This window comes from Panthera onca, chromosome C2 (genome assembly GCF_046562875.1).
Source record: "Panthera onca isolate mPanOnc1 chromosome C2, mPanOnc1 haplotype 2, whole genome shotgun sequence".
Taxonomy (NCBI): Eukaryota; Metazoa; Chordata; class Mammalia; order Carnivora; family Felidae; genus Panthera; species Panthera onca.
In genome coordinates this window covers 32855418-32870063 of record NC_138347.1, presented here as the reverse complement: position 1 = coordinate 32870063, position 14646 = coordinate 32855418, and the positions used below count along the sequence as shown (strand labels likewise).

The 14646-nt window shown below is 34.2% G+C and overlaps 1 protein-coding gene across 4 annotated transcripts in view; it reads left to right on the top strand.

Moving 5' to 3' along the window:
- Positions 1-14646, top strand: part of ROBO1 (roundabout guidance receptor 1) — a 1123873-nt gene that overhangs the window by 154631 nt on the left and 954596 nt on the right. For all 4 annotated transcript variants that reach the window (XM_078452893.2, XM_078452898.2, XM_078452894.2 and 1 more), the window contains exon 2: positions 2782-2918. In XM_078452893.2, the coding sequence (XP_078309019.1) occupies positions 2831-2918 (88 nt within the window). In that variant the 5' untranslated portion in view covers positions 2782-2830. The remainder of the gene's footprint in view (positions 1-2781; positions 2919-14646) is intronic.

Genomic DNA, 14646 nt, shown 5'->3' with positions numbered 1-14646 from the left:
ACAGCTCAGAGCCTGGAGCCGGCTTCAGATTCTGTGTCTCCCTCTCTCTCTCTCTCTGCCCCTTCCCCACTCTCTCTCTCAAAAATAAACATTAAATAATAAAAATAAAATAAAATATCATTTATCTAATGTAATCGTTCTAAAATTTCATATAATAAGCAAATCATAAATAGTCTCTAGTTTCATACATGCTTTTATGTACATCAAAAGCTAAGGCAAAACTACTTATGTACATTGAAGAATCTGAAGTAGGGTTTATCTTAAAACAAGGCCTCTGATGTCTAGTGCACTTAATAGTCAAATCTTAGAGTGAAGAGGAATATGAGAACATCCTTAGGCAAGCCGAATTCAAGATGATAGGATAACTATTCTATCAAAACCCAGTCAAGCAGAAATTGCTAGGATGCAGTGTATTTATACATTTTCTCTGGAAGAACTAATCATCTATATAACACCGAGAAATGTGACTATAAGCGAAAACACCAATGGATAACTCTGAAAAGGAGCCTCGGGACAAACTAGCAACTGCATAGTGTGGATTGCCTAGTGGAACTGTTAATCTAGGTTTGTGATTATCTGAAATCTAATCTACTTTTGACTCTCATTTGACACTTAAAACAGATAATGCGTGGAACATAATGTGGGTATATGATGTCATTTATGAGTAGTATACCAGGAAGAGGAGAGTTCCAGAGGCATTAGCTCTGAGACAAGGTGGATGGATAGCAGTATGAATCTTCAGCAGACAAGAGTATTTCTCTTTGCAGGCAAGGTTCTAGCTCAGACAGGGGTTGCTTGCAGAATTCTTAAGAGAAGAAATAATCCTCAAATATCTTAAGTGAGGTCAGATGATTGTAGGTGTCTGGCAGAAGGATTGGAGGGCTCTGCTAAAGGAAAAGTGGGCAATTAACTATACAGTGATAAGTAATAAAGTAAGGACAGCCCAGCTCAGATAGACAAATTGATAATAGCTTTGTGTGGATAAACCTACAGAGTCAAGCAGGCCATCCTTTTATTCAGGTTGGCACTCAGTGTCACAAAATGAGTTATAGAGCTTTATTTTTCTTTGGGGACAAATTACATTTTGTGCTAGATTTATTTATGTAGTTTTGGCTAAGTGAATGAATGTTTTTCTATGTCCTACTTCCTAAATCTAATCGTTAAGTCTTGCAAAGTATTCTTGTGTAATGTCACCGGACTCCCCACCCCAACACCAGCCATTCGATTTATTTCCTTTCCCAATGTCCTTTGTGAACATTTATTATAAGTTTTCGAACAATTATTATGGCCTCTGTGTTAATTTTCTTCATAATTACTTTTTTCCTTCACATTCCTACCAGAGTTATCTGGTCAGTAATTTGGATATCATCAAACTCCACAGTGATTCCTCATTACCTGTCTTTATCTTTTCAGTTTTCTATCATGTTATATTCTGGCAAACTCTATCATCCATCCAAACAACTACCCTTACAATTTACCCTGAATATATCAGTATATTATTGGAATATTGGAATACACACACACACACACACACACACACACTTCCTTTGAATATTTGTCTGTTTTGTTCTCTCATTATGAATGGTACTTCCTTTTCTACTTATCAAATATTGTCTCATATCTTAAATGCCATTTCTTTAGTAGAAGTTTGGTCAGGTCTTCCAAGCAAGACTGATCAGTCTTCCACTTGAATTCCTTTAGTTTTATTCTGCCATCTGTTAAAGTCATCCTCTGTAAGGCACTGTCTTCTATTTCGTGGCTGATACAGAGTTATCTTGTTCAGAATTCAATATCTACAAAGGATTTTTTAAAATAGTTTTTTATGTTCATTTATTTTTGAGAGAGAGAGAGAGCAAGCGGAGGAAGGGCAGAGGAAGAGGGAGAGAGCGAATCCCAAGCAGGTCTCATGCTGTCAGCGTACAGCCTGATATGGGGCTTGAACTCATGAACCCTGAGATGTGACCTGAGCCGAGATCAAGAGTCAGATCACTTAACTGACCGAGCCACCCAGGCACCCCTACAAAGGGTGTCTAAAAAAAAACCTGTTTTTTTTTAATGTGCTTATAAATCGATGTATTTAAAATGGCCCTAAATTGTTTATATACCTGAATAAAGAGAGAATATTCAATTTTGTTTTCTGCTGTACCTTCAAAGTAGCATCGTGACTGGCTCATTATGAGCTGTCTCTAAATATTTGCTTAGTGAATGAATAACCGTTGAGTTTACTAGACCTGACGAGAATGTTCCAACCAAATTGAGAAATAAAATCATTTATCTGGCATGGGCTAAAGGGTAGAGAAAACCAAGGACTTATTTGCTATTTATATCTATTGAAAACGGCTTTTCAAAATTAATAAATACTATATTTGTTTGAAATATATATCCTAAAATATACTCAGTGTAAGTTGTATTTGTTTTAACTATTTATATATTTTATAATTTAAAATGATATTTCAATTGCATTTGAACTATAATTTTTTCAGAAAAAATATTTTTAAAAATTTTTAATGTTTATTTATTTTTGAGAGAGAGCAAGCACCCGAGAATGGGGGATGGAGGAGAGAGAAGGGGACAGAGGATTTGAAGGTGGCTTTGTGTTGACAGCAGAGAGCCCATGTGGGGCTCAAACTCATGAACCATGAGATCATGACCTGAGCCAAAGTCGGACACTTAACTGACTGAGCTACCCAGATACCCCCAGAAAATATTTTTAATATCATCTTTATTTCAACATAGCTAACCATTAAAAATACTTTTCTTTTTTTTTTTTTTTTCTCCCAGATAAAACATACCCGTCACTGGCTGGGTGTAATGCAAGGAAGGGGCAAAGATGAAATGGAAACATGTTCCTTTTTTGGTCATAATATCACTCCTCAGCTTGACAGAAGATCACCTGTTCCTGGCACAGCTTATTCCAGGTAAGTGTCATGCATTTATTTTATCAAACCATGACTTTGATTTAAATTTGATTTAAATTTGTCTTCATTGTGTGTCTTATAAATCAAATTTGTTCATTTGCTTTCAAATTTTTAAGTCTGTGTGAATGGTTTCTTAAGCATGTGTGCTGATATGTTTCAGGGATCAAATATTCTTGAATACAGAGCACTTTATTAGTTCCCGAGAGAAAGTGAGAAAATTGACAAATATTCACTGTTACTGAAACATGTAAGGAGTTATTATATTAGCTTAGGGAATTAGAATGGTGGAAGAACAATTATAGTAGGGAAGAAATGTGTAGCACAAAGAGAAAAGCAGTTACAGTGCATGTTAGTAACATAGAAAAGGACCATAAAAAAGTGACGTATTTAAAACTGACATGTTAATTAATAGGCCCAACAATGTCAGAATAAAAATGCGACACGCTGCCATGTTGCTGCCATAGTTACTATTGTTTTTGGTGAAGTTAGAAACTGGTTTCCTTGAACTCATAATTTTATTAATGCCGCCTGAATAATATTGCTGTAAAAAGCTTTACTTAAACTCTCTTATGGGAAATTAAGTCAACATAATGTTACGGTAGAGAAAAATAGAAAAATATATTGATACACTAATCAAAATACAATGTCAACTTTCCTCTTAGACAAAACTATAGGGACAATTAGGAGTCAATTTGGATAGATTTAACAGAGCATCATAATTTAGACAAGTTCTTCACAAAAGAATGGTATATGGTGTTTCATTAGATTAAACCTTGAAGCTTGATTTTTATTTGTTTTATTGTTATATTTATTTTAATAGTCAGCAACTATATGTAATGTATCATGTGTGCCCACACTCAAATCAGGATTCTCAAATAATCCAGGGGCTTGACTTTTTTTTCCTTGCTGGGTTAAGATTGATACTTTGACCTGACACATAAGGGAGTCGTGTATAAACCACTGAAACATTTCCATAGGGTGAAAGTATACAGAAAATTTAGTCTGTTGTAGCCAAGTGCATTTAGCTACTTGCACTGAATTAGATTAATACACTGCTGAAATTACTGAAAGTTTTTTATTTTTAACCCATTTCTACATTCCCTTCTCTTGCCAGTACTCTGTTGAGTATTGATTAAAATTCGTGAATGAACCAAATATCAAAAATGGGCAATATGAAAAAGTGTTGTGCATTTTTTGAAGTATATGAAAAATGCAAATTAAGTACAAAATAACTCATTGTTTTCCAAATCCTCGAGGTTAAGAGGGTATTTGAATGAAAATGTTTTTAAAACTATGCACATCCATATATATAGATAAAGATATAGTTTAGGTTTAATTATCCTTAAACTGTCTGGCCAGCCTGTGAGTGTTCCAGGTCAACAAATTTAATCCATGATCTAGTTACTGAGTGAGTAATCAAATCTCAAAATGATCAGGTGTAGTTTGAATCTTCTTTATTTATCTAGATTATCTGGAAGAAGGAGTACATGCATGGATGTGTGTGGGAGGAGGGTGTAAGGTTTACCTATGGAATATAAAATTACCTTGTCATTCAAGAAGATACTGTATCATTTCAGAGAAGACTAATCAACTTGAACATTTAGATCTAAAATTTGTCAAAACTCTGCAATTACTATCCTATATGCAAGCATTTTTATAACTGAACAGACCTTAAAATACACAAATTCATTGCTGAATACCATATGTAGATTGGTTTCAAAGGTGATTGATCAGTTATCAATTAGTTAACACTGGGTCATACAGATGAGTAACTCAGGGTCCATTGTGAGGCAATACCTTAAAAAGAAATATGGGTACTGAAAAGGGGATGCGTAAAGTTCAATGTCTTGCTCAGGACCGCAGAGTTCAAGAATTATTTCAAAGTAATTTACCTGCCGGCAGAAATACACTGTTAGCTTTTCAAAAGGAACACCTGCAGAGGGGAAGTCATTTTCATAACTGTCTCCCTCCAGGAGCATTGGTTGCAGGCTAAGGAGATAAAAACTCTACTGAAAGGAGTCATCAGCCTCAGATTCTCTCCTCCTTCACATTAGTCTTAGAATGAAATAGGTCCTGATTCTTTTTATTGTAGTTCTAGCTTTCTCATGTTCAGTAGAGGACCTGGGCCCTAAGTGAGCTTAGCGGTGGAGTTTAGAGGGAACAAAGACGGGAAGATCCAGTATTAAAAGGTTTAAAAAAACCCCCAGTTTCTCATTCACCTGATTTACTTGCACTCTTCACCTTAAGAAAAGAATATCTCTTTCATCAGAAATTTATCTCAAAAGCCGGATAAATGAAAAAAAATGTAACAAGTTTTTAAAATCTAAGAAGTACCTGGTCTGTAGAGTTTAACTTGTTGACATCATTAACAGAGGTGTAGACAGGAACCAGATGCATCAGGGCATGAAATAAAAAACAGTGCAAATAACCATCACGATGCAGATTATTTTAGCACCACAAGAATATATTTTATCACCACAAGTTTTCGTGACCTTGGTTACTTGTTGTAATTAAATATTAAAACATTATTTGAATATAATGCCTGGCTTGATGGATTACTCAGCTTGTGTTTTTTATTTTCTATTTTGTCTGTCTGTATTTTTAAAACTGCTTATGTTTTATCATAGTTACATTTTTGTATATTTACAGGGTTGTATGTGAAGGTAGTTGGTGTGCCAGGGAGGTGCCTAGAAATTAGTTGTGCATTTTAAATCAAGCACTATTCTTGTTCAAAAGTAAATCAGTTTTAAGGGAAACAGTAATTAAAGGATGGGCTCTGGCAATGATAAGCCCATTCTAACAATTCAAGTTGTTGCCCTTCTTTGCATAGAGAGCCCCTGAAAACCTGCCTCTGAATGAAAACCACTGCTAGACGTTTGCCTTGTCAATTTACCTCATCTCTTATTTACATATAAAGGACTCTTAAACCAACTGCGGTTATCTCTTGAGGCATGCTGTATCTGGGCTATGCCACATCTTTATTTAATCTCTCCTACGAAGGAATCTGACAGATCCTCATCTTTACATTTTAAGTACCCACCTCTGATTGCAACAGATGTCAGGAAGACAATGAAAGACAAATACATTAAATGATATGTTTTAGAAGTATACATTTTGAATATAGTGGACGGAATTGAGAATTTGAAGAACATCTATGATGAAAAAAAAACCCACAACGTTGAATCATCTAGGTGTATTTTGTAAGATTTTAAATGGAAATATATGGGGAGGGGAAGCACAGAAGGGTGCATTTCTATTTGAATAAAACCGACAGCCCACTTTAAAGTTAAACATGATTTATTTTTTCCTCTCTATTCTCTACATGTGCAGCAGCGTTTTCCTTCATTAAAGATGCAGGTGCTGACAGGGTTATTTCCTTTGCCCTGCCTCATGTCAACAAGGCTTGAGTGTGAAATTGTCTGAAATGATTTACTGCTTACCCTCCCCACCTATCCATCCGCCACCACTTCCGTACCTTACTGTTTTACCCAGATGAAGGTAATTGCAAGGAGCTAAGTGTTATCTGGGTATTTAAATCACCCACAGATAAATTATAAATTTTAAAGACAGAATTCTTCTCGTAAAATTTGAGAAATAAGAGGACATATATACATACAGTTCCCATCTATACATATTTTTTGTGTTTTATCTTTCACATGCCTGACAGATTTTTGAATAGGTGTGAGGAATTCTTTCAAAGTAGATTTTTAAAATCTTTATAATGTAAAAAAAAAGGGGGGGGGATATTTCGGAAATAGAAGTGTGATAGAATCATCAAACATTTCCTTTGGAGTACATTATTTAAAAATAATATTGCATATATCCACCCTACCATCGTATAAAGGTTTTTTTATCTACAGAGATGATTTTTCCAATGGTTGTTGAGTTTCTAGAGCAAAGTAGCCATGGGCAGTGATAAGGAGAATTCATGTTACTTGCAATCTATAGAGACTGCCTGTTTAGAGGCAGTTTGATTTTTTTAACTGCACTGACTATTCAGAAATTAATATTAAAAACTTAAAAAGTTAATTGTCTCCTCTTAAGAATATAGCATTTAAATTTAAAAGTACTTTAACGGGTTACTTAACTCTTTCAATTATGCCTCGGTAGAGGTGTTATTATAAAGAAAAGTAAAAAAAAGTAAATAAAGAAACAAAAGTTACATGATTTTATATGCTACTTGACAAGTCTGTGTGACTAGGAAATTGTCTCTTAATGTATTTTCCATAGATTATTTTTTTCAGGAATACTTTAGATGTTTACTAAAAGTATAGTTTTCCAGGGCCCATGGCAGACTCACTGAAAAAGAGAGCCTAGATTTGAAGCCCAGAAACCTGAAATTATATGAAGACCCCAAATCAATGTAATACACGGAAAATTTGAGAAGCACTGCTTTTGACAAAATTTAAGTTGATAAAGAAATGGTTGAATACATTAAAAAAAATGTTTATTCTCTGAGGAAAGGTTCTCATGAGAAAGGGATAAAAGTATTTGAAGATAATTGTATTTGAGGAGATATTATGGGGAACAGATTTGAGGCCATTACTGGTGTTATTTTGCTTTGTTTTTACCTCTGTTTCTTGCTTTTTTATCTCACAGTAATATCTAGAGATTCAGAAATATAGTTTTTCATGCTGGAAGAAAGGCATTGAATGGATAAGTCAGAGAAAATTAACCTATTTAACTTAAAATTACTTTATAAAATGATTTTGCCTAATTAGTACAATTTCTCCTAAATTTTACCACACCTTAATAAAATGTTTATTCAGACATTAAGTATCTGGGAATTTATATCCAAATTAGAATAATTAGATTATGCAAATTTTCTGTAAAAAGAAATTGAGAGCCCAGTGTTGCATTGTGACTAATGCTCCCATTTTCCCATGGGAACACTTCAAGGTTTCCTTCCACCATAAAGAAAATTAAACCTTGCATTTTAATGTTTGTGTTGGCATTAGTGTGAGTATGATTTTTTACCACAGAAGTAAATTTTCTTTTTCTGATTTTAAAATAAAATATTTTCATGGGCCCCTAATTGTTTTGTTGGCCCACACTGTGCCACACTGTGGCTAGTGGACAGGTCAGCACTCTTAAGAACCATGAAAAAACAAAATATGAATTTATGACTTATGCTTAAATATGATACCTAGAAAAATATTTACTACAAATGAAATACAGTAAAACTTTATGTCATACATTTCTGTAAGTTTTATGGAAAACTAGAAAGCCGGAGAATAAGAGAAACTACATATTTTCTGAATGTTACTTTCCACAATTTAATTTTAACCAAAATAATAAACAGCTACCCATACTGAGAAAAAAAGAAAGAAAAGGACGGGGGAGAGGATGTAGAGGAGGAGGACGAGGGAAGACTACTCAGGAAACATCAAAAATGTCAAAATGTCGTAGCAGAGAAAATATGGCTTTTGGTTCAGATAGGCCTGTATTTGAATAATATCTCTGCTATATATTCATTTTGTTACCTTGGTGAATAAGTTAATCTCTCCTTATGTCAGTTTATACCTCAGAGAGAAAGTTAGAATTAGCTGGTGTTGTGTCTGAATTAAGCATAAAATCATCAAAGAACCTGGGACCCTGAGTGGACTCCATATGTGGAAGTTGTTCTTAATGATATTGATAATAACACTATGACTGTCTATAATGTGTGTTACCAGCCTAATGTGCACTATATGGTTGTAGCAGGACGATAACTAACTACAAATGCCATTGAGGGAAAACAGACATGTAATCAAGGATGAGACCCTATGATAAATGCTAGTAGGAGTCATTGCCAAATGTCCCTTAGAGCCCAGAGCAGCAACTTGAGGACCTCACAGAAGACTGCACAGAGCAGGCAAGCAAGAGAATAATCTGTTGGAAAATTAACATTTATTAAGCACCTACTGTGAGCTGTGCACTTTAGTTTTACAAAATCTACCTGGCTGGAGAGGTGTGAGTGGGAAAGAAAATCCCAGGCTCCTGACAAGAGCATGAAGACTGTAAGAAAAACTCTGGTATGGTTTGCTTGAAAGGAAAAGAGCATATGAAGGGATGTTTGGAGAGGAGTCCAGAGAGGTTTGAAGTTCAGATCTTGAGGAGCCTTTTACACCATGTGAAGAAGCTTTAAATGTAAACTCTAGGCATCAGGGAGACACTGGGAGACTTTAAACAGGGGAAGTAAGCTAACCAGATTATTTTTGAGAACTGTAATTTAGTGGATTTGTGGTACATCAAGTTGTTTCTTTTATTTTCATTTATTAATTCAACAAATATTTAACATCTATTTGACATCTGCATCTTACTGTTGTAAGGTTGGAGGAAACATTTTTCCTATGTGGAGGAAAAAATAATAATTATTCATCTAATTTTCTAATTCTAACAAATTATCATTATGATAGAACACAGGAAAACACTCCTGGAAGTTTTCAAAAGAATCATCAATACCTAAAAAATTATTCAGACTGTTTATTGATAAATGAATAAGGCAATGAGAGGAAGAGATTACAGAAAAACCTGGAAGATTCCTCAGTATAGATCAGGCAACAGAGAAGGGAAAGAGATAGATAGTTTTGTGGAACATACGGATATAGAGTCCGAAAAGCTGAGTGATCATGGGAAGAGAAGGGAAAAGGTGAGAGAGGAGTCAGAAATGACCCTAAGATTCATTGTTGGAGGATACGTCATTGGTGGCATCATTAATGAAATTAGCCATAAAGTGCTACACTATGATTCGATTTAATGTGTATTTACAATATATAATTATTTCAGAAGATCAAGTGGAAAATATATGAGCATACTAATATACTTCCATTTGGTCATAGAACTGGTAATTCCTTTCTGATTTTTGTTGGACTTAAGCTCAAAATGGGTATCTATAATGCTAATTAGGAATCACCCATCATGTGTGTGTGTGTGTGTGTGTATGAATATACATACATACGAATTAATGTATATGTGTATTATTTGTTACTGTCTCTTGTATATATATTAACAGTAGTAAAATTTTTCTGGACAATTAACCAATTAACCAAGTTAAAGTTAGCATTCGTAAGATGAATAATATAACTGATCTATAGAGTAGAGACTTAAAAAATCTGGAATTTATGGTTTATTTTGTCAGTGTAATTGCATTTCTCAGGACTTTCCTTCATATTCCATTCATACATTTTTGAAGTTCTTTGATTATTAAATCAGTTGACATTGTGATGTGACTTTTAATTTGTGTGTGTTTGTGAGTGTTAAATAGAATTGGAAATCCCATCTCTAGGTGTGTCAGGTCTTGAAAGAGAACATATACTTAAAAGAATAAAACACATTCCTTATTTTCTAGAGACCATCACTCAGTTGAAGATGAGATCTTAATAACCAGACAAATTGCCAGCTGTACTCAATTCCATGGCTCTTTATTAGCCTTAGTCTACTAGTGTGAGGCTTTATCTAATTGGTTAAGTAGATGGAAGCAAACAGCCACAGTCAGTGACAAGACATTCAATGAAGAAACTGGTATTTGTAATCTAGCTGTGGAGTCCATGACCACTCTGCTTTGATGATATGGCCTTTGTGATGAACCTGACTTGCAAAACCTCATGTGCCACAGCGTCCACCTAATTAAGCCATCAGAATGCATTGCAGCAAACAGAGTGCCTCATATGGACCCGGTATAAGTAATTTTTGCTCCTCTATTGCTTGGTTAATAGAAAGAGGCACTATGCTAGATTATGACTGATAGAGGCTGTATGGTACAGCTGTTGTAATTGTGCCTGAGGGTAGAGAAAGCTTTTCGTAAAAAATTCTGTTTGTTTGAGAGGCTGTCATTACTTCATTCAACTCTTTACCCTGGATTTCCTAGTGAGCATTCATTTATTCTTTGTCTTTACTTGCAGATTTCTTCTGTCCACACGCCTGTGCCCTTTGTTGTCTAAACAGACGCAGGCTCTGCCATGTTTTCACATGGGAGAATGCCTTCGAAATTTCCTCCTTTCATTGATTAAATAATTAATAAATAAAATGGGTATTTTGGACTATTAAAATAAAAAGAATATATAAATGCTTCAAGATGAAAAGTTGAATGCATGTGAGAGCCTCGAAGGTATGAACACTGAACTTTTCCTCCAAAATTTAGAGAGGAGATATGGCATTATATACAAATATATGAATTTTGTCACAATATGCATGTTTATGTGTGCATATATATCCACATATATATCACTTGTATTTAAGTACATCAATTTAAACGTATATTTAAATTTAGGTAGGTATATAAAAGAGTATTTGTTTATGATTCTAAATTATTCATAGAGGTCTGGTTACTATATAGAGACTGATATAAAGATTAATTTTTTAATTCTCATAAAATATAAGAATTGTAATAATTTTTCATCAATATCCATAGTCATTCTCTAAATTATTAGAGTACTAAGGTAATATATATACACAAATGACTGAATTCCTTGTATGTGAAAATAATTCTATAGAAATGTATAATATAATGTCTCATTTTTCTATCTAAATGATCTTTCAATTTTATTTTGATATTTACCCTGTATAGTTTCATAGCTTGACATGGAATTGAATTAGAGACATAATCATGTTAGAAGTTTTACAATAAGCTGACTGTAGGCACCCAGAATCCTATGCTGCCATTCTTGTTCATGATGCATCATTGCTTACTGGGTTATAGATTTTCCTCATAACCTGTGACTCTAATATATTCTTATCCCTTCCAAAATGCACATTTTTTTCTTGGATTTTTATTTTCTAATATGATGAGAAAATTGTGGTTTTGAAATAGTTGCAGAAAAAGGAGTGCTTCATAGCTGATTTCATATTCTTTAAAGAAACTGAACTTCACCAAGCGTCAGATGACAGTGATTGTAAGATGTGCCATTATGTATGGCTAAGAAAAAATAGAAGGTACTGCTTAAGCCTTGAAGAATGTCTTAAGGGTAGTTTTCTGTAGTGCATTAATCAGACCAGCCTCTTAATGCTTTGAAGTTTTTTCCCTCCCTCCTAGAGGAACAATTTCTTTTGCATCAAATTTGGTGGATAATAATCCTTTTGAAATTTCTCAGTAGACATCTTCTTCTAAGTGTGTCTTCTTTTGTTGAGGAGCTTAAATTTTGCTTCGCAAAAAGGGTAGATCTGCGAGCATCCCTCCAACAATAAATATTTCCTTCAATAATTCAAATCTATTTCTGAAATTTTATTTCTAAGCCTCAAATAACAATTACACTTACTGACAATGCTCAATTATCGTGGAATCGTGGATGACGTTTTAAATGATAATTAAACTCAACTTCTGTATCCTCCAAAGCACACGTAACTCAGCTGAAATGACAACAGTATGAACAGTTATGACCAAGTAATCCCATCACAGACAATGACAATCATATCAAAACTGCTGTCTGGCTCATAACGATTGTGAGATGCCATCATCTCCAAGAATTCAGAATCAGAACATGGGAGGGGGGAATATCTTTGAATCAATGTAATATGATGTATGGAGGGAAATTGAGCCTGACATATTCCTCAGTGTTCCTCAAAGCTATTTTATGTGAAGCCACGAATGTTTACTGGCAGCCACCTCTTCTTAGATCATTATTTTAAAGCCACACACTTGGTGAATTTAAAGAAATACAATACGAATATAAAATCAGTTAAATACATCCATTTAAAGGCTCATTTTTTTCTTCCCAAAGGAAGTGTCTTTTTCAGGTTAGAAATCTTTTCATCAGGAAACTAAGCTTATGAACTTGGAATCTTACTACCATTAAGATAGCTGAAACTCTCGGGCGCCTGGGTGGCTCAGTCGGTTAAGCGTCCAACTTCAGCTCAGGTCATCAGGTCATGATCTCACACTGTGAGTTTGAGCCCTGCGTCAGGCTCTGTGCTCAGGCCCTGGAGCCTGCTTCAGATTCTGTGTCTCCCTCTCCATCTCTCCCCCTCCCCCACTCATCCTCTGTCTCTCTCTGTCTCAAAAATAAATAAAAAAACATTAAAAAATTTTTTAAAAAAGATAGCTGAAATTCTTAACCAGTATGCACACTGTTGAAATTAATAGTGCATTTTTTGTAATTTATTTGTAGTGTATAGTTTTTGTTATTTTTCACAGAATTTCCTAGGTAGACAAAACTAGCTTCAATAGATATTGTGCTGTTTTTCCTAAGTGTTGGCTAGATTCTAGATAATACCAATGCAGTTAGTTGCAAGAACTGAATTTGTAATACTTTATTTTCAAAAGAATACTAAAAATTAATTATGTACAGAAAGGAGTAATTGCTAAGTATTTATCAATTAAATGATGGATTTAATAAAAATTGGCTAATACTTATTAGAAGGTAATATTACTCCTTAGCCAAGCTGTAACTAATGTATTATTTTTTTTCCCTGAATCAATTTGTCAGTGAAGTGAAACCTATTTCATTGAATCTTATTTTTGGCACCATTCTCTAATAGCTACAGTTTTATTATATTTTTCTAACCAAGAACATTTATGGTAAAACTAAGTTTTAGCCTTTTAAAAAACTGCCAAACTTTAAAAAAAAAATTCTCTATTTATATATTTTGAGAGAGAGACAGAGAGAGCAAGTGGGGTAGGGGCAGAGAGAGAGAGAGAGAAAGAGAGAGAGAGAGAGAAAGGGAGGGAGAGAGAGAGAGAATCCCATGCTGGTAGTGCAGAGCCCAATGTGGGGCTTGATCCCACAAGCCACTGAATCATGATCTGAGCCAAAACCAAGAGTTGGACAGTTAACCGATTGAGCCACCCAGGTGGCCCCCAAACTGCCCAACATTTCATGTACCATTTTCCTTTCCTACCAGCAATGAATGAGAGTTCCTGTTGCTCCCATTCTTGTTAGCTTTTGGTGCTGTCAATACTTTGCACGTTAACCATTCTAATAGATGTGTAATGATACCTCATTGTTGTTTTAATTTGCAATTCCCTAGAGACATGATATTGAGTATGTTTTCATATGCTTATTTGACATTGGTATCCTTCTCTGGAGAGGTATCTGTTCAGATTTTTCACCTAGTTTTTAATTGAGTTGTTCTCTTTTTTTTTTGAGTTTTAAATCTTCTTTGTATATGTCGAATATAAATCCTTTATCAGGTATGTATTTTTCAAATATTTTCTCCTAGTCTGTGACTTATCTATTCATCTTCCTAACAGTGTCTTTTGCAGAGAAAAGCTTTTAATGAAATCCACCGTATCACATCTTTTTCCTTCATGAGTATTGTTTTTTTTTCCCGATAGAACATAACTTTATTACCCTTAGAAACATCTTTTATACATATGACACTGCATAGTATATTTCATACATTACACATTGGCGAATTTATTCTTTCAATAAAATAACACTGCAATAATTCACATATATACATATAACACTCTTAGAAGGAACTTTTATGCATATATTTTTTCAAGGTGTATTAAATGCACCACATTGTGTTGAATATAGTTATATACTGTAATAATATTTTGTGTTCATATATACATTTACCACTTTTAGAAACTTCTTTTATTTTTGTGCTTTTGCAGAATGTTTTAAATACAGAATGATGTGAACACATTCCTGGAATAACACTTTAATTATTCACATATAAAACTACCGTAGTTAGAAAGAAGTACCTTTTGTACATATAATTTTTTAAAATATACTAGGGGCAGCTGGGTGGTCCTGTCGGTTAAGCATGCGACTCTTGATTTTGGCTCAGGTCATGATCTCATGGT